Source organism: Lynx canadensis, chromosome E1, assembly GCF_007474595.2.
Source record: "Lynx canadensis isolate LIC74 chromosome E1, mLynCan4.pri.v2, whole genome shotgun sequence".
Classification (NCBI taxonomy): domain Eukaryota; kingdom Metazoa; phylum Chordata; class Mammalia; order Carnivora; family Felidae; genus Lynx; species Lynx canadensis.
In genome coordinates this window covers 17,993,650-18,017,802 of record NC_044316.2, presented here as the reverse complement: position 1 = coordinate 18,017,802, position 24,153 = coordinate 17,993,650, and the positions used below count along the sequence as shown (strand labels likewise).

Genomic DNA, 24,153 nt, shown 5'->3' with positions numbered 1-24,153 from the left:
CCTTAACAATCTTGTCAGAGAGTGCTTGTTATCCCTACTTTGCAGAGGAGGAAACCAAAGTTTAGAGTTAAATAACTTGCTCAAGGTCAGGGTGACACAAGATTGGAGTCGAAGTTTGTCTTGCTTCAGAGCCCATGTTCATTAATTCAACAAACATTTATTCTGCATATCCTATATTCCTAAACTACTTTAGCTTCTAGGGCTTTCTACCCTTAAGGAGTTTAGTAATGTGATAAATACTATGATTACAGTGCTTTGGGAGGACTGCCTGCGTGGTTAAGCATTAATGCAAGACAGTCTGTGTTCTGTGAGCAGCAAAAAGCTAGGCAACCAGACCTAGAAGTATATTATAATCACCAAGGTGATCCTTAAAAAGCAGATTCATGGGTCTCATCCCAGACCCACTAAATTAGAATCTCTGGGGTTGAGGCCCAAGGAGCTGCAGTTTTTAAAGCTCATGTGAATGCTGCCACACAGCATTATGCTACCATAATATTAAGAAAAAGAGAAATTGTTGTGAGCTTAGAAGCTCAAATATGCTTTAAACGTGGTGGAGGTAAACCTTAAGATGAGCCTTTTGAGATTAAGATTTGATTGAAAGAAGAGGAAAGGAATGCCATGATGAAAATGGCATTTAGAAAGATTAACCTGGCCACTGTAGGAAGGTTGGATTTTAATTTGTGTGGCTTTTAATGTGTCAGGGACTAGCTACAAAGCCCTGGAGGCTTTGGATTTTCTTTTGAACAGAACCTTCAAAGTCACTATATCAGGGGTGCCTGGCTGGCTCAGTCAGAAGAGCATGCAACTCTTGATCTCGGGGTTGTGAGTTCAAGCCCCACGTTGGGCATAGAGCTTACTTTAAAAAAAAAAAAAGTCACATATGAAATTCATTGATTTTAGGTGATCTGATTGAGATACACACACACACACACACGCACACACACACACACACTTTTTTTCTTAAAGGACAGGTGGTTCATCGTCTTAAAGATAGATTCACCTTGATGTAGCAACTTGGGGAAACATTAATGGGTTTAACTTTCTAAAGATTGTTGTTTAGGCTTATCACTAGAGTCTAGGCAGAATCTGAGCTGTTATAAAATCTGGCAAAAATATTCTCTATTTCACCCACCTATGCACTGGTATACATGTACATGAATGACATAATTGTCGTATTACCGTCATGGAAAGGGCATGATTGAGTTTTTCAATTTTGTACTCCTTTGAGAATCTGATGAAAACTGTGAGTCCTCTTTTGGAAGAATGCACATACACAGAATATTTATGTAATTTGAGGCTTTTACTAGTCCTCTAAAGCCCATTCAGAGCCCCCTTAGGGTCCATTGATTCCTGGGAAGATCCCCAGCAATACAAATCTGGGGCTTTTTCTTGTCCTTAGGCAATACCACTAAGTATGCAGTAGGCAGGCAGTCTCTTTGAAGAATGAGTAAGTGAAAGTGACAGCAAAAAAAGAAATCTCTGAGTCTGGAATGATAACCTCAGTGATCTCTCTCTTGGAGTTACTTTTTCCCAGTCTTTTAATTCTGGAGTATTCTTGAAGGATAGAAAAGACAAAGAGGAGGTAGTGGAGGCAAAGAAGAATGATTTGTTTTCCTTTGTATAATCTGACCTAACTCAGACAGGGCCTCGGGTTCATAAGTAGGGTAAAGAATCATACCAGTGTGGGACCAGTAGGACCCTTCTCTAAATGTAGACATGCTGTTTAGCTGTAGACATTATTAATGCTAGTATTTATGTTACTGAGGAGTGAAAAGCCAAAGCATGCTGTAGACTGGATTACTTTGCAGTGGATTTGGAAAATTTTGTTTGCTGTCTGCCTAAAATTTGTGGTTCTGGGCAGATTCTTAATGTATTTAAAATAACACATTCTCTTGTGTCCATGAATTAGAAAACTCAGTTTGGTTAATCTGCATGTTCTCCTGACACTGACTATATATTCAATGTAATCCCCGTCAAAAACCCAGCAGGGTTTGTATGTATGAGTGTGAGGAAATTGACAAATATTATAAAGTTTATAGAGATTGAAAAGGCCTAAAATACTCAAGATCGTCTTGAAGAAGTTGAACAAAGTCTGTTCTACAACAAATATGTAAATTAATTAAAAGTAAATTGTAGACTTAAATGTGAAAGGTAAAATAATAAAGTTTCTGTAATAAAACAGGAAAATATCTTCTCAAGACTTTGAGATAAAGATTTCTTTAATGAGGCAAGTAAAGCATTAACCATTTAAAAAAAAAAAAACATGGCTAAACTGGACACCATTGACCTTAAAAATTAATGCTCATCAAAAGTTGAAGAGAATGAAAAGACAGACCTCAGACATATATTCAACAAAAAACTTGTTTTCAGAATATATTATGTAATAGACAACTATAAATATTTAGAATTTGAGAAGACCATTAGAAATAAATATTTTACTTGACATTTGTTGGACTGCAAATTCTGTATCTAAACATCACATATCTTATAAATTTCTTTTTTTTTTTAATTTTTTAATGTTTATTTATTATTGAGAAACAGAGCATGAGCAGGGGAGGGGTAGAGAGAAGGGGAGACACAGAATCGGAAGTAGGCTCCAGGCTCTGAGCTGTCAACACAGAGCCCGACTTGGGGCTTGAACTCAAAAACCGCGAGATCATGACCTGAGCCGAAGTCGGATGCTTAACCAACTGAGCCACCCAGGCGCCCCATAAACATCACATTTCTTAAAAAGAGCTTCTACAGATCAAGAATTTTTTCCCATTAGTAAAAGACTTAAGAATTTCACAAAAGAGGATAAGCAATGGCTAATAAGCATATGACAAAGTATTCAAAGTCGTTAGTCATCAGAGAAAGGTAAATTAAACCATGATGAGATATTAATATACCCACCAGATTGGCTAAAATCAAAAAGACTGAAAATACCTAGTGTTGACAAGAATGTAAATCAGCTGAAGTTCTTAACATTGCTGGTAAGAGTATAAATTTGTAAAACCACTTGGGAAAACTGGCAGTTTCTACTAAAGCTAAACACAATCTACCCAGTGATCCAGCATACTCCTTGGTATACTCAGGACAAACCACATGTCCACCAAAAGACGTGTACGAGAGTATTCATGGCTGCTTTATTCATAATACCTAGAAATTGGAAACAACCCAAATGTCTGCTGGCAGTACTCTGGATAAGTACATTGTGTTATATTCCACTCACACAATGGTGTACTACACATCAATAAAAAGGATGAACCATTGATCCACACATCAACAGGAATGAATTTCATAGTCATAACAATAAATGACAAAAGTCATAAACAAAAGTGGAAACATGATGGTGGAAAATTAGTGATCACCAAGCTCTGCCATCTACATTTGACAGACGTAGAGCTTGCCTTTGCCGTCTTCAGGGCACTTTGGAAAGGAGAACTGAGATTTGAATCATTCTTTATGATTTAATTTGTATAAAAGTTCAAGGATAGGCAAAACGAGTCTGTGGTAATGGAAACGAAAATGGTGGTGACCTCTGAGCAGGGGTGGGTTTTGACTAGAAAGGAACAAGAGGACCTTCTGAGATGTTGAAATGCTTAACTTCTTGATCAGATTTTAACCGTGGAGTAAAAATTCATCATATTACATACTTTGTGTAAAATTAATCAAATTATACACTTAGGATTTTCACACTTTATATTATAACTCTATTAAAAATAATAGTAATTACATAGTCACTACCTTAAAGAACTTAAAATCTGCTGGGGGGTGAGAATGGGGAAGGGAAAATTCCTTTGCTTAAACATGGGATTTAATGAAGAGTTAAATATCTAGTTTTTGTGATCTTAAATAGATTAGGATTATTTATAGCAGTTTTATTGATAAAGGACTAAGAAAAAGAAGCCATGTACACCTCATGTAACCAATGTATAGTAAATCTTAACATCACAGGTTAAAATTCTAAAAAACAGCCACTATAATGGGCTTTTGTCGAGTTCTTAAAAGATCTGAGAAATGTGCTGAGACACTGTTTGGTAATGCCCATTATTTAAGGATGTATTTTAGTTCATTTTTTAATTAGACAAGTCTGCTTACCTTTTTTTCTTTTTTTTTTTTTTTTTGTATTTGAGATCCTTTGAAGAGTTGGTGGTATTTTGGAATACTTTGACTCTTTACAAGTCAAAGTCTTTACAAGCGTCCTCCTATTTACATCATAAGGCTAATCCCACACACTTTATTCCCACAAATAATAGTGGGGTTATAGAGGGACTCAGGCTATTTATATAGGGAGTCAGGCATGAAGTCTGGAGTTTGAAACTGCTACTATTCACTTATTTACATCACTTCTGAGATTCCTGGATCATTTCTGCTTATTTAAGCATTGTTTTTGACCCCTGGAAATAACAGTGGATGCCGTTTTCTGATAAGCATTTTGAGATAAAATAACGGTAATATAAAAAACAGGAGTTTAAAAAATTCCAAGCAGAGTTTAAAATATTGTATCTTTGAAGCTAACAATCCCAGCTAAATGCTTTAGTGCAAATGTCTAACCCTGTTTTATATGGCTTTTCTACAAAAAGCCTCATCAAACCTGGAATAAGAAAGCCTCATTCTTCTCCATCAGGCTTTAAAATGTATGGTTGTCACTTTCTCTAGATAACCTCTAATTATAGCAGATAGATTTGAAGTGTAAAATAGCTTTGTCTAATGGACGCTGTCACTCATTGCATTCTGCTTTCCCCCAAGACAGAATGTATTTGTTCAGATACAGAGCTGAGAGTCCGAAAGATGTCAAGTAAAACACTAATTTCTAACTGTCGTCTTCAAGCATCATCAAATATTCATGTTAAAAATTGTTCTATCACATAATGAGAAATGAATTTGCGTGAATTTGTGACACTAGCTAATTATAGGGTTTTAAACTTATAGGAATGAAATAATTTATCTTTCATATGATAAAAATTATGTTTTGAAGAAACTGGAAAATCTGTTATCTTTCATCTGTACCAAGATTCTAAGTATAAACATTTTAATTCAGAAAGGAAAGATCAAGATTCTTTATAAAACATATTAACTATTTTCAAACTTTTAAGTGTACCTGGCTTTAAAGTGTGAGTAAACTGTTTCTGATTCTGTGTCTCCCTCTCTCTCTGCCCCTCCCCCGTTCATGCTCTGTCTCTCTCTGTCCCAAAAATAAATAAAAAATGTTGAAAAAAAAAATTAAAAAAAAAAAAAGGGGCGCCTGGGTGGCGCAGTCGGTTAAGCGTCCGACTTCAGCCAGGTCACGATCTCGCAGTCCGTGGGTTCGAGCCCCGCGTCAGGCTCTGTGCTGATGGCTGAGAGCCTGGAGCCTGTTTCCGATTCTGTGTCTCCCTCTCTCTCTGCCCCTCCCCCGTTCATGCTCTGTCTCTCTCTGTCCCAAAAATAAATAAAAAATGTTGAAAAAAAAAATTTTAAAGTGTGAGTAAAGACTTTTTCATTACAGGAGGTTTTAGTTTACATTTAGAATTTTAAAGTGACAAATGCTTGGCTGAGAAAAAAAACCAATGAGCAGAGTTTCTTCCACATATAAATTGCAAGGGGAAAAGAAAAAGAGGAGAAATCTGTAGGTTAAAACTTAAAACACAAATCAACCATCATATGTAAATCTTATTTAGCTCCTGATTTAGACTAGAAAACTTTAAGAAAGAAAAGAAAATTAGAAATTTGAGGACTGGATGTTTGGTGGTATTAAAAAGCATAACATTTTTAGATCTGATAATTGTATTTTTGAAAAGTTTTTGTCTTTGGGGCACCTGGGTGGCTCAGTTGGTTAAGCGCCCAACTTCAGCTCAGGTCACGATCTCCCAGTTTGTGAGTTTGAGCCCCACATTGGTCTCTCTGCACTCCCCCAACTCTCACGTGCACTTTATCTCTCTCTCAAAATAAACATTTTTTAGAAATCTAAAATAATAGGGGTGCCTGGGTGGCTCAGTCAGTTAAGCATCAGACTTCAGCTCAGAGCATGATCTCATGGTTCTTGAGTTTGAGCCCCACATCAGGCTCTGTACTGATGGCTTGGAACCTGGAGCCTGTTTCAGATTGTGTGTCTCCTTATCTGCCCCTCCCCCACTCGTGCTCGCACGTGCTCTCTCTCTCTCTCAAAAATAAGCATTAAAAAATTGTTTTTTTAATCTAAAAAAATAAAATAAAAGTTTTTGTCTTTTAGTGGTACTGATGTATGGCTGAAATAGGTCTGCTATTTGCATCAGAATTACGTAGGGAGAGTAGAAGATAAAGACAGATGAAACAAGAATGGCCATATGTAGAAACTAAGGCCGGGTATTGATTCCATGAGCATTCTTGATACTATTCTGTGCAGTTTTAAATATTTGAAATTCTCCATAATAAAAAAATTGTTTTTCTTAAAAAATTTGTACCACGCAATTTATTTCCCGTTTTTTGGTTTTTGTTTTTTTTTTTGTATTGGTAACCATGAATTTTATTTTGTGGACATCTACTGTGGCATGCATCTGTACAAACCTTTTAGGCAGTGACAATTTATTTCCTGTTAAATAACTTCTACATCCTTTGAGCCTGGTATTTCTCATTAGTTAGATAGGTTCAGATTCTTAAGTGTGACATCATAGATGGGACTTACAAGAATAGCTGGACAGCTGGTAGGGGAAGAAAGCCTATTTGTTATGTTTCAAAGGCAGAAGTGACATTGGTAGTATGCTGCTTTTATAAAGGACTTGAATTTCAGATGCCTTAAAGTCTTTTTTCCACCCTGGTGTCTTCTTTTTTTGTACTTGAAATAAAATCCAAAATGCTTAACAAAATTTAAAGCGATTCTATATGATATATCCCCTGCCTTCCTCTTCTGTTTTATCCCAGTCTATTTTCCTCCCACCCTCTATGTTCCATAAGCACTGGCATTTCTGTTTCTAGAATTTGTCTGGTTCCTTCTTGCTGAATTCAGTGCCTTTATATTACCTACTCATTGCCTGACCAACTCCTATTCAGCCTTCAACTCTTAGCGTTAAACTCAAGGGAAACTTTTTCTCCCCATTCCTCTGGACTTTTTCTCTTCAAATAATAGATGTCATAATTACATAGTTGTGTAACTGTTTGCTTGCTTGCTTGTTTGTTTAATGCTTTCCTCTCTACTTATCATGAGAGCAGGGATGATACTCAGTATAACTGGAGGGCCTACCCCTATGCCTGCCAGGTAGAATGTACTTAGTAAAAATTTTTTTGAACAGAGGAATAAAGAAATGAATGGTAGGTATGGCTCCTCATGCTCTTAGAGCAACACTGGTTGTTAAAAATAGGGCATTTCTTTTCAACACACTCTCCGTGAAGGGGTCTGGTAGCTCATTTTAGTTGAGATTGAAGTATCTTTTATATGATAAGTTTACAAACCCCTCTTAATATTCAGGACTGTTTCTTGACTGGCAAATTTAGTTAATCTCAGTGGACAATTGTAACTAAGTCTTAAATCATTAAAGAGTTAATAGTATTTACTTGCATTTATGTCATTTTGCTTCCTTTTTAGTTCTCTAAATTTGACTTTTTTTTTTTTTTTTCCTTTCTTAGGTACTCTCTGCCCTTGACATACTCCAACCTCCACACATTGACTATTTTGAAGAAATGTATCCTAACCAGGGAATGTGAAAGAAGGGGACAATTTTTTATTAATTTGTTCTTCTAGCACCTTTTGGGGTTCATGCTTTAAGGCGTATAAAATCTCATCCTTGCAAAGGTGGTTGAGTACCTGGAACCAGGTAATTTTGAAATCCCAAGTATCTGACAGAGAGCAGTATTATCAATATATCCTGAACGGTGATACCATAAAACAGTACTTAATCTCCACACAGCCTTATGAGATAGGTTATTACCATCCCCATTTTGCAGATGAAACCAGTGAGACAGCTGTGTTGTGTGGAACTCAAGAAAGTGCTCTTGTTGCTATATAACAACTGCCTGTCAGTTAAGAAGATACTACTGCCCTTTTTTTCTGCAACTTGGGGTAAGGTGAAAATTAAAGAGATAATGTAAGTCCGATGTCCCAAGTTCTTTGGAATGTGGTGGTGGTGGTGGTAATGGTGATAGTCATAACTTACAAAAGTTTTTATCATATGAGTTTATTTAATCCCTATGACAACCATCTGGGAAAGATAGGATTCTTCCCACTTTACAGAAAAGGAAATTGAGGCACCAAAGATTTAAAAACAAAACAAAACAAACAAACAAAAAAAACTTGACCAAGATCACAGAGCTAGTAAATATTGAGACTGAGGTTCAATTCCAGACAGTCTGACTCTGTGGTCTTTATTTCAACTCCTACCTATATGATACTCTCAGGATAGAGGCATTAACATTATATTACTACTGTTAACGTGTAAAAATAGTATGTCAAGTATCATGGATAATAATAAACTGTAAAATAATGCCTAGTTATAGCTCCGGGGACTGTGCATGGAAAAAAAAAAAATTGGGACATAGGTTAGCCCTAGGCAAAGCATCACCATTTACCATTCTGCATGTAACTTGGTAAAACTTTAAGTGAAAGACAGGGAATCCTAAATCCTTGAATTCGGTGAGCTTGTGATAGTGCAATTTATTCACTTTAGGCTTTTAATTAACACCAGGCCTATGACTTAGAATGGAAACCAGTATAAAAGCATGATACTTTTTCTGACTTAGCAGTGAGGTAAAAATTTCATTCTTACACAGGTGGCAGGTAATTCTGTACTAGACAATTGTCTTTGATAATTTCCTTAGTAACTGGGACCAGTTAAGAACTTCCCTAAGGGAAAGAGAATGGCTGAGCTGACTGGGGAATTGGGAAACATTATGAAGTGATAGAATTGTCATCGATCACCACTGCTGGGATGTTTTGATCCGATAAACCAAAAGCTCTTGAATGCTGTAATCTTCGGTGTTACTTCAACCCACAGATCTTTTATGGAACTAACAAAGGCTTAACTCAGTGGACTTGGGGTGCTCCAACCCTGAACACTCCAAAGACAGGACTGGGCCTTGACCAGCTCCTGGCTGATAAGAGTGTCCTTGTATACCTGAGATCTTGGGCCAGGTTGGATGGTTCTGACATACGCTTTTTTAAAAAGTACAGAATTATCCTAAGGATAGATGATTTGAGAATGTATGTTCTTTTTTCCTCAGCTACAGATCAGTAGTAGCAACTGTGGAGAAAGCATTGATGATTCCATTTCATAGACTTCCTGAAATTACCCAGCTCCTCGCTGAAGAAGGGAACTAGTGGGAGTGGGGCCATACTTGTGTCATTCATCAGAAGTAACTTCTGTACCTGGTCAGGAGTCACCTACTTTATCCTTTTAGTTGGTGGGAAAGGAGCCTACTTATTAGAAGGCATTCCTATGAATGCGTAATGCTATTTCTGCCTGTTTGGAAATGAGGTTGCTGACAACAAACCTTGAAATTAGAAGAAATCTTTATTAAATAAGAATTTTATTGTATTATAGGTTGTGTCACGGGTCCCCAAGATCACCCTCGGGTTCCATGATTTGCTGAAAGAACTCACAGGATCCAGGAAGGATCTACTTGGCTACAGTTTATTACAGCAAAATGATACAGATTAAATCAGCAAAGGAGAAAGGTGTACAGGCAGAGTCCAGGAGAAACCAGGCACAAAGTTCCAGTTGTCCTCCCAGTAGAATTGTACAGATCTTGCTTAATTCTCCCAGCAACATTGAATGACAATACAGGCAAATATTGTCAACCAGAGAAGCTCACCAGATCCTTAGTGTCCAGGGCTTTTATTGGAGGTCAGTCAGGTGGGCCTAGAGCAGGCACAGGGCTGACCTTAGCTGCTCAGTCTCCAGCCCTCTTCCTTTTTCCCCCACCCAGAGGTTAAACTAATACAGCTGCCCCAAGGCCCCAGGCAAACAAAAACAGGTGTCACCATAAATCACATTGTTAGCATAAACTATCTGGTGTGACCAAAGCCCCAGGTATACTAAGATGCTCTTATGAGGCAGGATATTGCAAGACCTCAAAGGTTATTTCCCAGGAGCTGGTCATGAGCTAGTCCTAAAGACTTTTGGGACGTATAGGACGTACAGATCTCTGCTGAGTTAACCCTTTATTGCACATAAGCCATCTGTGGGGAAAGAACGTGTTCAAATAAGATAATTGGCGTGTATGGATATATTTAATAAAATGCCAGATATATTAGATTCTCTTCACTGAACACTTAGCTAATTCATAATATTCATTTTGTGTCTTACAGTTTAAGCATGAATTGTTTATATCAGGCATTAATTTTTTTTGTACTTGGGTTTGTCATTCTTTTAAAAACCTTCTGTGTGCTTCTGTAAGCTAGTGGTTCTCAATCATTCATCATTATTGACCATAATTGGACTCTGGGAGATCCTTGAATCATTATTATTTAAGATCCTTGCAGAGCAGAGGAAAAGTTAGCATAGTTATGGTTTAAAACCATGAGTGACATGGAGTGCCTGGGTGGCTCAGTTGGTTGAGCGTCTGACTTTGGCTCAGGTCATGATCTCCAGGTTTGTGAGTTTGAGCCCCGCCCGCGTCAGGCTCTGTGCTGACAGCTCAGAGCCTGGAACCTCCTTTGGATTCTATGTCTCCCTCTTTCTCTGCCCCTCCCGCAATCATGCTCTGCCTCTCTCTCTGTCTCTCTCTCTCTCTCTCTCTCTCAATAATATAATAAATAAATGTTAAAAAAAATTTTTTCTAAACTATGAGTGACATAGATAGTATAGTACCTGTTGGTGGCTAATTTCAGCCCATTTCATTAGTTGGCAGAATGTTTCTGTGAAATTTCTCTCTCCGGAATTGTTCATGAATGTTTAAAAGTCTTTGCTGTAAAATATTTGCGGAACCATCTGGTGTACCATTTACTTAAATGTTTTAATTTATTTTTTTAAGGTTTTCTTTTTTTTTTTTTTTTTTAGTAATCTCTACACCCCATGTGGGGCTTGAACTCACAACCCTGAAATCAAGAGTCACGTACCTCCAACTGAGCCAGCCAGGTGCTCCTAAAAGTTTTACTTTTTTATTTAATTTTTTACCTTCAAGTTAAAAAATTGACACCTGTTGCTTTCATTGTAATTAGTTGGCTACGGAAGAATCTTTCAAACTTAAACCTCACTTATTCTTGTTTCCTGTTTAATTTTTAGCTATATGTAGAATCATGCACAGAATAGAGGTGTTTTCCAGTGGTGGTGCTATTTGGAAAACACTGAATCCTTTTACATAAAAAGGAGTCATTCCTGTAGCTGCCCCAGGATTATAAAGACTCTTAGGAAGGCATGACTCAGCCTGGAGTACAGGATACTAAAAATCTGTGTTTTAGAAGAGCTAGTAAATGGAAATATAAGAAATGCCTTAATTATATATAAGCACTACTTTCGGTGACTCTTTTAATATCAGTATGAAGTTTTTGTTGTAGCCAAAGCAAAAAAAAAAATTCCTTCTGTTTCCCTCTGAAAAATAAGAAACCTTACTACCAAAACACAAAAATATTGAAGATTAATAATATCTCAAGCTAGTATTTGATTTCAGCTTAATGTATTATTCATCTGTGTCAGCAGCTCCCTCTGTAGTATCTGAAAAACATGGCATACACATTACACATGGTTTTAGACATTTTTTTTTTAATTGGAGGATTGTGTCTTTGCAGATTTTAGAATGGATAATATTTTGAGTTTTAAATGTATGATCATGGAATTGTGCTTTGAAGATACTTTTTGAGGTCTGTTTGAGGCTCTGTCATTTTAGATAAGTTCTAAGTATGTTGCTATGCATCTAATGGATGTTTTAATATTTAAAGTTGATAAAGGAATCAGTTCATAGAGTCAGAAGTATATATTTATCATATTATAATTTAATCTTCCACTGTACATACAGAGCCACATCATTGCACTTTTTTCTAAGATTAAAAACTTGGGATGTTACGTTGCATATGTAACTGTTAGTACAGAAACATTTTAAATTAGAAGATCTCTTTGATTGAATAGTTCATATCATTTTAGAAAATCTGAGGTCTATGAACATTTTGATGTAATCAGATATATAATAAGAGTATTAAGCATATACTATTATGCAGTTAATCCTGTTTTTTCCTGAAACTGTGAAACAGTGATTACATCAGTGCCCACCAAAAATTTGGCCTGAGTTTTCAAAGACCATGCACCTTTAGATAGCTCCTTAAGCAACTTTGAAAAAGACAATGTCTGGACTATAACTGTTTACAAATCTACCTACAGGATGCAACAGATTTAGCATGAATCATATATGGAAGGAACAATAAATTCTACCATGATCTCTGCATCTTGTAGCTTTTCTGTTTTCGTATTTTTAAAATCTAATAATTAAGAAAAGTTCTGTATTTTTTTAACTGAACTTTTAGCCGTTAAAGGATTGCATTATTCATTTTGCACTTTGAGTTTCTATTTGGAAACCTGTATGAAAACACTTCGGCACTTAATTACTTTGAGCCTACTGAAATTTAACCCAAGAGAAACCAGTTGTAATTATTTGATTGAAAATCATTATTTATCGTCCTTCAGTCAGGAATCTGAATTGTATACATAAACATGCCCTTTCCTAGAAAGTACTGGATGCCTGCTGGATTGGAAATAAAAATTTGGCTTGCTTTGGGAAAAGTTTATTTTGAACTTGACACATAATGAAACATTATCTTAGTGTTTTACGGAGGAGAATATGGGCAGAGCAGGTTATCTGCATTCGAAGCAATTTCGGCCTAAAACCAGTGGAAAGGAGCAGTCTAATAGGGTGTCCATGTGTCCTGGTTTGCAAGGATTCCCAGATTTTACCTGATGTCCTCGTATAATTATTAATTAACAAGTTCCTCCTTTTACTTTCACAAGTGTCCCTATTTGGATAATAGGTTTGGCTTATGCAGGCATTGTTTAAACAGGAATCTCTTGTCATAAATGCAGCGAGGGAGCCTACATGCCCATTTGACCAGTTGAGAACCCTTGGTAGGAGTAATGTAGTTTTGGGCTCCCAGATGCAGTCATTCAATTTTAACTGACAGTATTTGTATACTGTATTTTATAGGAACATTTTGTAATTTAAAGAATACACAATACATGATTGCTTGGTGCTGTGAAACAGCTCTATAACCCGCAGAGAATCTTAGGAGTCTGTGAAGAGCTAAGAACAAACAAAATGAAATATGTATTTGCATATGTAAGTGCACTCTTACTCTGCATCAGACAGTACCAGCAAGGACCAGAAATCTGCATCCTAGGAGCTTTGAAGATTCTCATATTGTTAGAATTCCCTCTTCATTTATTCCGTAAACAAAAGCATCAACTATGTGCCTAGAACCAGAAATTTTTTTTCTGTTTTGCTCACTATTAGAACAATGCCTGACATATAGTAGGTGCTAAATAAGTGTTTGTTAATTGAACGAATAAAATAGTCTCTTAGTGGAAACTAAAAAGTTCCCAAGCTGAATTGCTTGAAAAGCATTTAATGATTTAAAACAAAAACAAAACCTGATGCTTTTACCCACTGTCACCAATTCTGGCTCCTTACCTCTGAAGCCCAAAAGGGAAAATAAAGGAAAAGTTAGCAGAACAATCCAGCTGAATTCCTAACTTTAATTGCCACTTAGTATCTAGTCAGCCTTATTTATTCATTCAGCCAAATAATTAACACTACTTTGGTTTTTTAAGAAAAAAATTTTAATGTTTATTTATTTTTGAGAGAGAGAGAGATACAGTGTGAGCAAGGGAGGGCCAGAGAGAGAGGGAGACAAGAATCCGAAGCAGGCTCCTGTGCTGACAGCTCAGAGCCCAGTGTGGGCCTCCAGCCCACAAACCACAAGATCATGACCTGAGTCGAAGTCAGATGCCCAACTAACTGAGCCACCCAGGCACCCCTAGCACTATCTTTTACATAATAACATTGTACCAATCTCTGTGGAAGGTGCAAAGATGAATCGTGTATTTGTTTAATTTTTTTTTTTTCATTTAGTGTACCAGGCACTGTTCTAAATACTTGACCCTTATCTCCATTTTACAGATGAAGAAACTGTAGCTCAGAGAGGTAAATAACTCATCCAGGTTCACTTAGAAATGACGGAGCTAGGATTTGAACCCATATTGACTGGTCTTAATGGGCTGGGAGTGCTCTTAACTCAGTGCTGCCTCCTAGCGCTTTCCTTAAAAGGAAATATAGTCTGTGGAGTGAGATAAGATATAAAGAAATAACCATCAGATGTGGTAGAAAGTGCCAAAAGAATATGGATAGGTGGTGTGGAACTGTAAAAGAAGAGATTGCTTCAGGCAGAAAAAAACAGTAAGACTTAATGGAGAAAATGACATTTCAGACAAATTTTGAAAGATGAGGATTTGGACAGGTAGCATTGAGATGGATGGATATTCCAGATGGAGAGACTAAGTTCAGGAGTATCATTTAGGGAATGGCAGATCATCCAGCTGGCTAGAGTTTAGCATGCATAAATAATGAAAAACTAAGCTAGTTGGGGCAAATCATGGAGGGCCTTGAATGTTGAACTAAGAAAATTCATCTGTATTCAGTAGGCATTGGACGGCACAATGAAAGATTTTTGTGATGCGGAATGACAGAATCAGAAGTGCTCTTTATAAACTTAACAAAGAGTTTCTGTTTGGGATCATGAGAAAGTTCTAGAATTAGATAGTGGTGATAGTTGCACAACATTGTGAATGTAATGCCATGGAATTGTGCGTGTAAAAATGGTTAAAATGGTAAATTTTATGTGTAGAGGCCACTTTTAGACAACAGGCTTGAGCAATGGAAACTTGATCAAGGCAGAAGGGCTGACAGCGACTGCCTGCCTGAATACAGACAGGCCCATCAGGCAACCCACCTCCAAATACCCAAAGGCACTGACCAATGGATTACTAACAACCAGGCACAGTTACCCAAAAGGAAAATTCCAGGGGCGCCTAGGTGGCGCAGTCGGTTAAGCGTCCGACTTCAGCCAGGTCATGATCTTGCGGTCCGTGAGTTCGAGCCCTGCGTCAGGCTCTGGGCTGATGGCTTGGAGCCTGGAGCCTGTTTCCGATTCTGTGTCTCCCTCTCTCTCTGCCCCTCCCCCGTTCATGCTCTGTCTCTCTCTGTCCCAAAAATAAATAAACGTTGAAAAAAAAAAAAAAAACAAAAGGAAAATTCCATAGTCCCCATACCTTCTCACCTTCCCTCTTTAAATATGCCTCCCACCCACTGCCTTACTGCCTATCCTTCCCCACTGCTCCCTTGCAGTGTATTCAATAAACTTCTGTCTTCCTTGTTCTGACTTGGGTGAATCCTTTCACTGCCCACGCTACCGGCTCCCCCGCCCCCAGTCATCGCTCCACATTTGGGGGCCCCCATCCAGTTGAGTGGGACACCACATTATGTATATTTTAACCACAGGTTTGGGGGGGGGGGGTTAACCTTAAGAAAAGGACCTAACTCTTAGGGCTGAGAGGCAATGACTGTTGCAGACTGGGAAAGGAGAACAGAAGGATTCTTGGCAATTTACTGGCACCTCTTTAGCCATGTACTCAGCAGCCTGCGCTTTGATTTTGATGGCTGGTTGGGGATTCACAGAGGCAGGACAAGGAAGTGAAAGAATTGGGGAGGGGGCTCCCTAGAGCCCTAGAACTTCACAGGATAGCTGGCCACATTGATAGAGAAGCAGTTGACATCAAAAGAGGACTTGGCGTCCTCCAAGAAAGGAGAGGCAAGATTCAAAGACAGATGCTGGGCTGATAGCAAGCAGCAGGTTCAGTAGCAGTAGTAGTGTGGTTAGAATATGGAGATTGCGTTCCAAGAAAGGAATTTGTAGTTAGGACAGGTTATAGCCGCTTCTAGATAGAAAGTAGAGCCATGCTCGAAGGTAGATGAAGTAGAATAATAACAGAAATCCTCAGAATTCAGATGGTTGAGAAACTGAGAGGTAGAGATTCTCTCTGGTTGCACATTAAAATCACCTAGGGAGCCTTTTATAGAAATACAAATGTTCAAACCCTACCTTCTGATTTAATTGGTTTGAGTTTGGTTCTAGGCATCAGTAAGTATTTTTGAAGATGTTCTCCCCAGTGATCTGAATGTGCCCTCAGGGTTGGGATCCACTAGGCTAAAGCACCAGAATAATTACCAGCATGAAGGCTGAAGTTACCCGTGACTACCTGAGGGACTTCAAATATGCAAATGTGAAGCAGCTGTTTGTGTCATTTGGCTAATAAGATCTGGATTGTTGTAAAGACTGCTAGAAACGCTGAGGGTAGAAATTGTGAAATTAATTTCAGGTATGTATGGTTTTTTTTTTTTTAAAGAAGAGGTCTTTGAGCAGTAGCAGCGGGACCAACCGTAGCCTAGAAAAGGGAGGCGAGATGGAAGCAGCTTACTTGGTCTCTACTTGTTACTTCTTTAAGTGGAGACTGCTCCTCAGAATCATGTCGCTGCTCTTCATGTATGGATCATAAATGCTTTTTGATGACCAAATTGACTGTGATTGATCTACCAGTCTTCAAAAGACATAATTCATCCTCTGTTTAGGCTTTAAGAAAGTTGGAACTTTTTGCCTAAAATAGAATATATTCTAACTTTTTTTTCATTCTGACACACCAGTGGTATAAAGGGCAGAATTTAAAGTGTAAGTATCAAAGTTTAAAGCCATGTGTATAGTCTTTGACTCGAGGCCTTGAATCAGTCACCCAAAATCTCTGCTTTGTTCATTCTTTGACTTTTTAAACATGATGAAAAGAGAGAGAATTCGTTTATGTCCAATTCCATTCATTTAGCTCATTTTTCAGAGTGAGCATGAGCTCGGAATCAAGAATGTGCTGTTCCCTCGGGTAATTTCAGCTCCCATAGGCTTCCCCTAGTGAGAGAATTTCACCAAACTGAGCATGATACTGGTGCTGAGAGAGGTAGTTTTATACAGTATGACCCCTTAACAAGAGCCAGCTGTTTCATACAGGGTTCGGTCAAAGAAAACAGCACTCTGTTTCGATACCAGAGAACACTATACTGTTGGATTTAATGTGAGTTTGACGTATTGGCTTCCAACATGGCATCTTCCCAGATGACTTTTTGTGATACTCAGTGTTCATTTTATGCCCTAACTTTAGACCTTTACCCTCAGGAAAGAGGTACCAGCAGGTAGTATAAAGCATAATGGCCATTGCTGTTACCTTTAAGGGGTTCATGGTTCAATTGGGGATGATTGATGAATTTCAAATAATTTTAATATTAATCAGTTTAACACTAAAGATCGTAACCAAATTTTCTTGAGCAGAAAAAACTGCTCTGCCCTTCTCTCCCCGCCTCCCCCAAAAAAGAGTTTGGAAGACTTACCTGGTACTTAAAATTTTCATAGAATAAAACATTTTCTCTAGTCCTTTCTTATAGGATCCATACAAGATCAGTGATCTGTTAGTCTAATAAATATATTTTCAGTATTTCCAGTTGTATTTTTATTTTTTCACAAAATTTTAGGCAGTATCTGTTTTGTTTGTGGGTCCAGGTAGCTCTTTCTTTTCTAATTAAATAGTGTGGAGCAGTGCTAACAGGTGTCACATCTAAGTGTATAATAGAACGTTCATTACATAAATGTTAGAAAGTGGGGACAAGTGGGAACAAATGGATAAGGCTCTATGTCAGATATTAGGTCTTTTTTTCTTACACCTTTTTTTTTTTTGAGATATAATTGACATATAGCAGATACTACATCTTGACACAGAGGCAGACCCCCCCCCTTTAAATGGACCGCCATTTTATTTCATCTCTTACTGCCATAGAAAGTATTGAGAAACAGACTTCCCTGATATACTTCTCCTAGATTCTTCTTATAGATTTTTGTTCTCTGTATATTTTGAATCCTCCCTGCCCTTCATAACTAGTTCCTTATAATAACTTTGTCTTTTAAAACCTTTAACCAGAAGTGAATTTCGTTGGTGATGGGTAGCACTGGGTAGGTAAGGAAGCATCTGTAGCTTGGCATATTGAGAGGCTTGTTCTTCCCTTCACAATGCTGCTTGTGGTGGTTTATACCACTGATTGCAGTCTGCTCTCAGGTTGTTTTTTTTTTTTTTTTTCAACATTTATTTATTTTTGGGACAGAGAGAGACAGAGCATGAACGGGGGAGGGGCAGAGAGAGAGGGAGACACAGAATGGGAAACAGGCTCCAGGCTCTGAGCCATCAGCCCAGAGCCCGACGCGGGGCTCGAACTCACGGACCGCAAGATCGTGACCTGGCTGAAGTCGGACGCTTAACCGACTGCGCCACCCAGGCGCCCCCTGCTCTCAGGTTTTAATGACATCATTCTTGCAGCTTTACAATAGATGAGCCTGGAGTAAATTGCTCTCAAATTCTGTTGGGCAGGAGGGTATTTGAAACCAGATTGTCTGGACACAGAAGTAAGTTTTTTAGACCCGTTAGGAAAGGTTGGTGAATCTAATTTGAAGGCTTGGTGTCTCTTAGAGAAAGTTTTGAGATTTGTTGTAGTGGCAGTAAGAAGCATGATACAGTTTATATGACTGATTGGTGTATTTATCCTCTGAATGGATTAAGAGGTGATCGAAGAATTTGCCCTTTCTCTTCATGAATTAAAAAAACTGGAGAAGCAAAATGTTTATAATCTAGATAAAGGCACTTCTTTCAAAGATTTTTTTTTTTACGTTCAGAAAAAAATAATGACTATTCCAGTCATTTCTTTTGGTTTGTTTCTTGACTCTTAATCTCTGTTTTTGTGTGAATGTGCATTTGCTTTGGAGGGTTATGATGGTGGAAAATTAGTAATCGCCAAGCTCTGCCATCTACATTTGGCAGACAGAGCTTGCCTTTGACTTCTTCAGGGCACTTTGGAAAGAAGAGAACTGAGATTTGAAGTAACTTCTTTTTCTCTAGGATGCTTTTTCTGTTTTATTGCATGTGTTTTATTGCAAGGCTGTTGTATAGCCTTAGTGACAAGGACTTAGCCAATAGAGCCTTCTGGGGCTATGACAGAGTATGTAAAATGAAGTATGTAGAATGTAGCTTTCCTGTGATTTTCCCTTTTTTCTGGTGATAGAATTGATTTTTTAAAATTAGTTTTAAATTGCAAATTAAAGGTAGTTTTAATTTTTGACATTCTATATACAACAGATTAATTGCCCTAAAAAGAAAAGGAATTTGCCTTTGCCTGGGAAAGAGAATGTTGTATTCAAACATTTTAACAACGTGACCTTTTATTCCATTGATTTCTATAGAGAAGCACAGGCAGGCTTCAGAAAAGGTCAGTGATTCTAATTGAAGCACACACTGATTTTCTTTTTTTTTTTTTTTCTAGTTGCAAAGGCGCCCATGCTTTTTGTTGCAAAGAAGATGATGAGATTTAGGGCTGACCATTTGTTACAAGAGAAAGCAATTCTCTCTGTGATGCATTGCTGTTTTTCTTCCACATGGAAAGCATTGTTTGAAATCAACAATATCCATAAACCAGATTTTCATTATCCATGCTATTTAATGCCCTCATTTTTATTTCAGAGACAGTTATATATCTGAGATCTAGGTTGAAAATTTCCCTCTGCTGTGGACCTGAGTTTGGAAGAAAAAAATGTGAGTCTGTTAAGTCTCACATATTTATGGTTGTGAGATTGCCTTCTTTCAAATAGGAATGACCGGATTTCAGAATTAGTGCTTAATGTGGGTTTAAGCATGTTTTCACTGTCATTCTTGGACTTTTCACATAAGAGAATTCGTGGACACCTATTTGATGAATATTTAATATTGCAAGATTTCTTTTTGGTCTGGCTTAGAGTTAGTTTTGTCCAATACGCAGTGGAAGAAAGAATGATCCAGTTTTCATTATCTCAAGTCAGTAAAGACTGTTTAGGCATTAAAATTGTGTTTTCAAAGCTTTCTGTCCATATTCAGTCGGTAGGAAATAATTTGACACAAGTTCTCCGTTTTCTTCTCCCAGTCCAGCTAAACCAGTTAAATAGCCTTATTTTGTTCTCTGAAAGCTTTTAACATATCATTAATAATTTTTCATACAAAATCAGTTACTCATTGCACATAAAGCATTAAATGTATTCTCAGAGTTCAGTTCCCTTGAGCAGTCAGACCAGACTGCTATAGTTCTGAACTCCAGATGGTAAGAGTTTTTTGAACCTGATAGGTGGGTTTGTTTGTTTTTTGGGGTTTTTTTTACATAAGACCGTATCACAAGTATTCACATTTATACACAACTTGGGCTGTCCAGGATGATTAGCTCTCTGTTATTGAAGTGCTTGTTTAGCAGTGCTGTTTTATGACATGTTTGCACAACACCTTGTCATTTATAGTAAGCATTTATTCCTAATAGCTTATAAATTCTCCCAGTGTTTATTGATAGTAGAAGCTGTGTAAAGAATCGGCTTTATTCTTTCTCTTTTGTCTGAGAGGTGGGAACAAGTGAAGTCAGACTGCTTGGCAGGCCTGGATATGGGAATGTGTAATATTGACCTTTATCTCATATTCTTAGAAGATTGTTACATTAGGAAACTGACTAGTGAGTGTCTCCATTTCTTCTCCCTACAAAGCTCTCAATACTAGATACTAGAGCCTAAATTAATATTCTTGATACTAGAGCCTAAATAACAGCACTCTAAAATCAGCCCCCTTCTCCATCCTTCTTCCTGCCATACTTTTCATCATCCCTTGTTCTGTTGCCCGACAGTAGCAGTCTTGAGTGTAATGGCCTCCTAGCACATCATGAAACAAGAACAAGGGTCGTCATCCTCTGTTTATTTCAAAGCCCTTATGATAGTTCAGGGCCTACCTAGTCAGCATTCTGCTAGCTTGACATAATAGAAAATCTGTTGTAGTGGCAAAGAGCATGGAGTCTGGAGCCAGATTACCTAGATTTGAACTCTGGCTTTGCCTCTTACTACCTGTGTGACCTTGTAACCTCTCTGTGCCTCAATTTCCTGGTTAATAAAATGAGAATAATAATGGTTCCTACCTCAGAGAGTTATTTTGGGATAGATTGGGATAGAGTGACAGACTGACTTAAAATAGTGCCTGGAAGTTAATAAGCGCTATAAAAGTAGTAAGGGAAGGCCTTATAGAGGAGAACTTATTAAAGCTGACAGACAGTAGGAATTCCTATGAATTTTCTGGTACAAGCAAAGCATGTCAAGCGACTGCCAACAACCAACAGACGACATTAGCAAGTACTCATCACAGACAAATGGACTTTGATAATGGCCTATCAATAACAAGCATAGCCTGTTTTTAGAGAGGATTTTTTTCAAATAATAATATGTGAACTGTTGTTAACCTTAGTACCTCATGTCTCCTTACCTGGCATCCTCTTCCCAGCATACAAATCTTCAGCACCTCCAAGCCTTCCACCCAGACTGCATCCACATTATCTTTCTTAGTGCTTTTTTCAGTACCTTTACCAAACCTTTCCTATTAATTAGAAAGAAATGACATCATTTCCTCCTTCAGCCCACCATCCCAAGAACTATTCGCTTTTTTATGTCCTATAGTTACATCTCCTAGTATTGTCTGTCCCTTCCTGCCTGCATAAAGGTTACTCAGGCTTTAGCGTACTAGCAAATCCTTAGGTTGTTTTAAAGAACAGTTAAAAGTTCCAACTCACAGTTGGAATTTTTTTTCCCTCTGCTTTGAAGAGAATCACTATAGATAGAGCAAATTATTCACACCAGCTCTTTTTGAAACACCTGTGTTCCAGGTGAAGCAAAAAAAAAAAAAAAGGAAAGGTTGAATCTAGTCTTTTCACCTCTCCATCAAAAAATAAATATGTCTCTAAAACTTCCCAGCTGGTTGGAATGAAATGCTGTCAGGCTTTCCAACTCTTAGAGGGTAATATTGGATGACAACAAAGCCACACCTAATTTGAGCTGCTGAAAAGCCTCATAACCCCATTATCGTTCTCCTGAACTGCTTAACCTTCTGGTTAACCTTCTGATTATTAGCCTCTTGACATATTTAATTCAGGTGTGAGAATTTAGGGAGGCTCACAGGACTGTTTATTTGATCTTTTTGTATATCCCACTGTTCTGACTTTATTTCTATTTTTTAAGGTTGGTAGACACTAGGAGGCATGTGTTACCTAGAGACCCAGAGGTTTCAGAAGCCACTAAATATATCAGACCTGCCTTAATTGGAGGATATGGGGAAGCAGTGGGGCTTTTAGCCACTTCATAGACCAGCTGAGTCTCCTGCTACCAACTCAATTTATTTGAGAGCAGTACTTCAGGGAACTTAATGGAGCTACAGCACACTAGCACGAATCTGAATTTTAGCCAGATACAATTTCTTTTTTAAATTTTTTTTTTCAACGTTTATTTATTTTTGGGACAGAGAGAGACAGAGCATGAGCGGGCGAGGGGCAGAGAGAGAGGGAGACACAGAATCGGAAACAGGCTCCAGGCTCTGAGCCATCAGCCCAGAGCCCGACGCGGGGCTCGAACTCACGGACCGCGAGATCGTGACCTGGCTGAAGTCGGACGCTTAACCGACTGCGCCACCCAGGCACCCCGAGATACAATTTCTTTATGTACTACTTACTGTGGTCGTTTGCTCTCTGCATACTCTATTGGTGTCATTATTAAATATTAAAAGCACTGATTTGTACAGTTGGTAATGGGCTTAATAATTGCATGTTTAATTGACAGTCTTTTCCTCTTATTGATACATCGCTTAAAGGTGGCAAGAGAATCAGATGGTAGAAAATAGGATTAGGTCGAGGTGGCTGTTTTCCAAAGGAAGTATATTATGTATGAGCTGAGCGAAGTTTTGTTTTGTGTGCATGTGTTGTTTGTTTGTTTGTTTGTTTGTTTTTGGATATGTGGAATACTGATCAGTTACTAATTTTTACCACCCTGAGCTCCAGACTGAGAAACCTATTACTAGAAGCCCTTTCCCAGAACCAGGGTCCCTGCGTAGAGGGTCTCAAAAGTCTAACAAAGATTAGCACTTTTGTAATTGTTCCCTTGAGTTTCCAGTCTGTCCAAAACCAACCCTAGGTCTCTCTCAAAAATTATATGCCCTGTAGAAAACTTTTCTTGATCTAAAAGGTTTTTATGTCCTCATATGAAAGAATGTGACTATCATCGACATACTATTTTTTGGTGCCAGAAAACCACCAGACCCCATTTCATAAGTGAATAAAACTTTCCTCTTCAGCACTGATGTCCTTAAGAGATTGCCTAATCTTTCCTTTTAAGATCAGTAGCTTAAAGGAACTTTTTCAACCGGTTGCCTGTTTTGTGTTTTTGTGGTTTTTGTTTGGTTGGTTGGTTGGTTGGGGTTTTTTTGTACTAACATTCTTTTGGCTTTTTTTTATTTAGGGAGGGGGAAATGTCAGGAAAAATAAGAACATGGTCATACATTTTGGCAAAGGCATGGACTTTGATATTGGGCATTCCTGAATTCATCTCCTTATTTCCCCTCCTCTCTTTTAGCTTTTTGACCTTCAAAAACTTACATGATACTTTTCCCTGAGCCTCAGTTTTCTCAATGATAAATGGAGATAATATTTTTCTTCAAAGGACTGTTGCAAGGAATAAACAAATTAGTGTGTGTAACACATTTGGCACAGTGCCTGGCATATTGATATTTAATAAATTCAGTATCCTTCCTCCCTCCTGTAACAATGATGGTGATAACAGCTACCCAAGTAATCTCCCTGTTCCCTCGGTTGCCAGACATTTATATATGATTCACATACAACATCTAAACCCTGGCAGTAACCCTGTGTAGTAGATTTCATTGTCCCTATTTTATAAACGCAGAAACAAACTCTGAGGATTTCGTTAGCTTGCCTGATGTTATTAAGCCAGTAAGTAGCAGTTGACAATCTAACCTAGTCTTTCATCCCAAAACCTACACCACGCCGCCTCCCACTGCCTGAATTCCTTTACCTCCTCATTGTAAAAACCAGCTTCCTGGCCTTCTCTCTTCTGAAGTAGAATTATTTCCTTCCCCTTTACCCCAAAGTTTATCTTTTGAAAGACAGTACAAGTTCAGAACAAAGGCCAGGATCTTGTATTCACTCTGCTGCACACTAGTTTGTAAAATGGGAATCACGATAGGATTTCTTTCTTAGAGCAATTAAGAGTACATGAGGCTAAGTAAATTTAAAGCTGGGGGCTTAACACATAGAAAACTCTCG

The 24,153-nt window shown here is 38.0% G+C and overlaps 1 protein-coding gene across 2 annotated transcripts in view; it reads left to right on the top strand.

Annotated features, from left to right (window-relative positions):
* The window catches only part of NLK (nemo like kinase), a 165,233-nt gene that overhangs the window by 97,245 nt on the left and 43,835 nt on the right, over positions 1–24,153 (top strand). For both annotated transcript variants that reach the window (XR_003964596.1, XM_030295237.1), the window contains exon 3: positions 7,564–7,619. Coding sequence is in view for 1 of the 2 variants with exons in the window: in XM_030295237.1 (XP_030151097.1) it covers positions 7,564–7,619 (56 nt within the window). In the remaining variant the exon portion in view is untranslated. The remainder of the gene's footprint in view (positions 1–7,563; positions 7,620–24,153) is intronic.